General features: G+C 41.4%; 1 protein-coding gene across 1 annotated transcript in view; it reads left to right on the top strand.

Moving 5' to 3' along the window:
* Positions 1-678, top strand: part of FOXN1 (forkhead box N1) — a 19,068-nt gene extending 18,390 nt beyond the window's left edge. Inside the window, exon 8 of the mRNA XM_031060673.1 lies at positions 5-678. Within this exon, the coding sequence (XP_030916533.1) occupies positions 5-133 (129 nt within the window). The 3' untranslated portion in view covers positions 134-678. The remainder of the gene's footprint in view (positions 1-4) is intronic.
* The last annotated feature ends 703 nt before the right edge of the window (positions 679-1,381 follow it).

The raw sequence follows: 1,381 nt of genomic DNA on the forward strand, positions 1-1,381 counted from the left end.
GCACGGGAGCGCGCACGGGAGCGCGCCCGAGCTGCAGCTCACCACGCTCTACTCCGCATTCATGGAGCTGGACACGGTGTCCCCTTCCTACCTGAGCAACACCCCCGGCTCCAAACCCATCGCGCTGATGTGAACCACAGCCCTGACACCGCCCTGACCCAGCGCAGGCAGCGCCCACGGGAACGGGAATTTTATCTCTTTTTTTTCCCCAGAACTCACCCGCAGGATATGTAGCTTTACCATGATGATTTTCTACAGACTGATATTAAAACAAAAAAAAATAGAAAAAAAAGTAAAATATTATTTAAAGAGAATATGGTTAACAGCTGAACTTGTCAACACCATTTTATCAAGCCACTCATCTTCTTCGTCTTCGAGAAATAAGAAGCCACTCATCTTCTTCTTGACCTTTTTTTCTCTTTTTTTTTTCTTTAACAAAAGCTGCTTGCAAATGAGCACAGAACTCACAGCACACAACAATTTAACTTATTTTTTGGAGCCACTGATGGCAACAACATCCACCACAGACCACTCAAAATATCAAATCTACCTATTAAAACATTTATAGTCCCCTTGAAAGGAGTTCTGGGTTTTGGTAAATGTGAACTGAAAATTCTGCAAGTATTAGAAGATAGAGGACAAGCTGCTGACAGACTAAACCAAAGCAACAAATATGCTTCAGTGGAAAATATCAAAGTTTTACTGTATTTAAAAAGAAATTTTAAACTCTGCTTTTTTAATAAAAAAGAACAAAACTATTTAGTAGAATTTTCACTTGGCTGGAAATTATTCCCATTCATGCCTCTTATCTTTTACCACATAAACTAAACATTAACATGAATTATCAAGCCATTTTTTTTTAATGGTAATAAAAAAGAAGAGAGAAATTGCAGTTGGCCAAATCCAGAGAGCATCTGTGTTTTAACTGATCCCTACAGTGGGGTTTCTTGTGATGCTGAACCAAATCTTGCAGCAGGTTCCTACTGTGAGCTAAACTTCAGGCCAGTTTTTCAGAAACAACCTTCTCTCTCTGATTTTCCACAAAGCTGGAATTAAAAAAGTACGTAAATAGAATAAAATAGAATGAAACAATTTTTGTTTAAGTGATGCAATAAAAACCCAGAGTAAGCTGGAGAAGGAAGTTAACAGCACTATGGAAAATAGTCCAGAAACCCCCCAAAAACCCAGGTTGCCTGGAGAAGCTGTGGCTGCCCCATCCTGGAAGTGCCCAAGGCCAGGTTGGATGGGGCTTGTGACAATCTGGGACAGTGGAAGGTGACCCTGCCCATGGCAGGGGGTGGCACTGGGTGACCTTCAATGTCCTTTCCAACCCAACCCATTGTGGGATTCTCTGATCTCCACTCACAGATGATGTAAACTC

Source organism: Geospiza fortis, unplaced genomic scaffold (assembly GCF_000277835.1).
Source record: "Geospiza fortis unplaced genomic scaffold, GeoFor_1.0 scaffold425, whole genome shotgun sequence".
Taxonomy (NCBI): Eukaryota; Metazoa; Chordata; class Aves; order Passeriformes; family Thraupidae; genus Geospiza; species Geospiza fortis.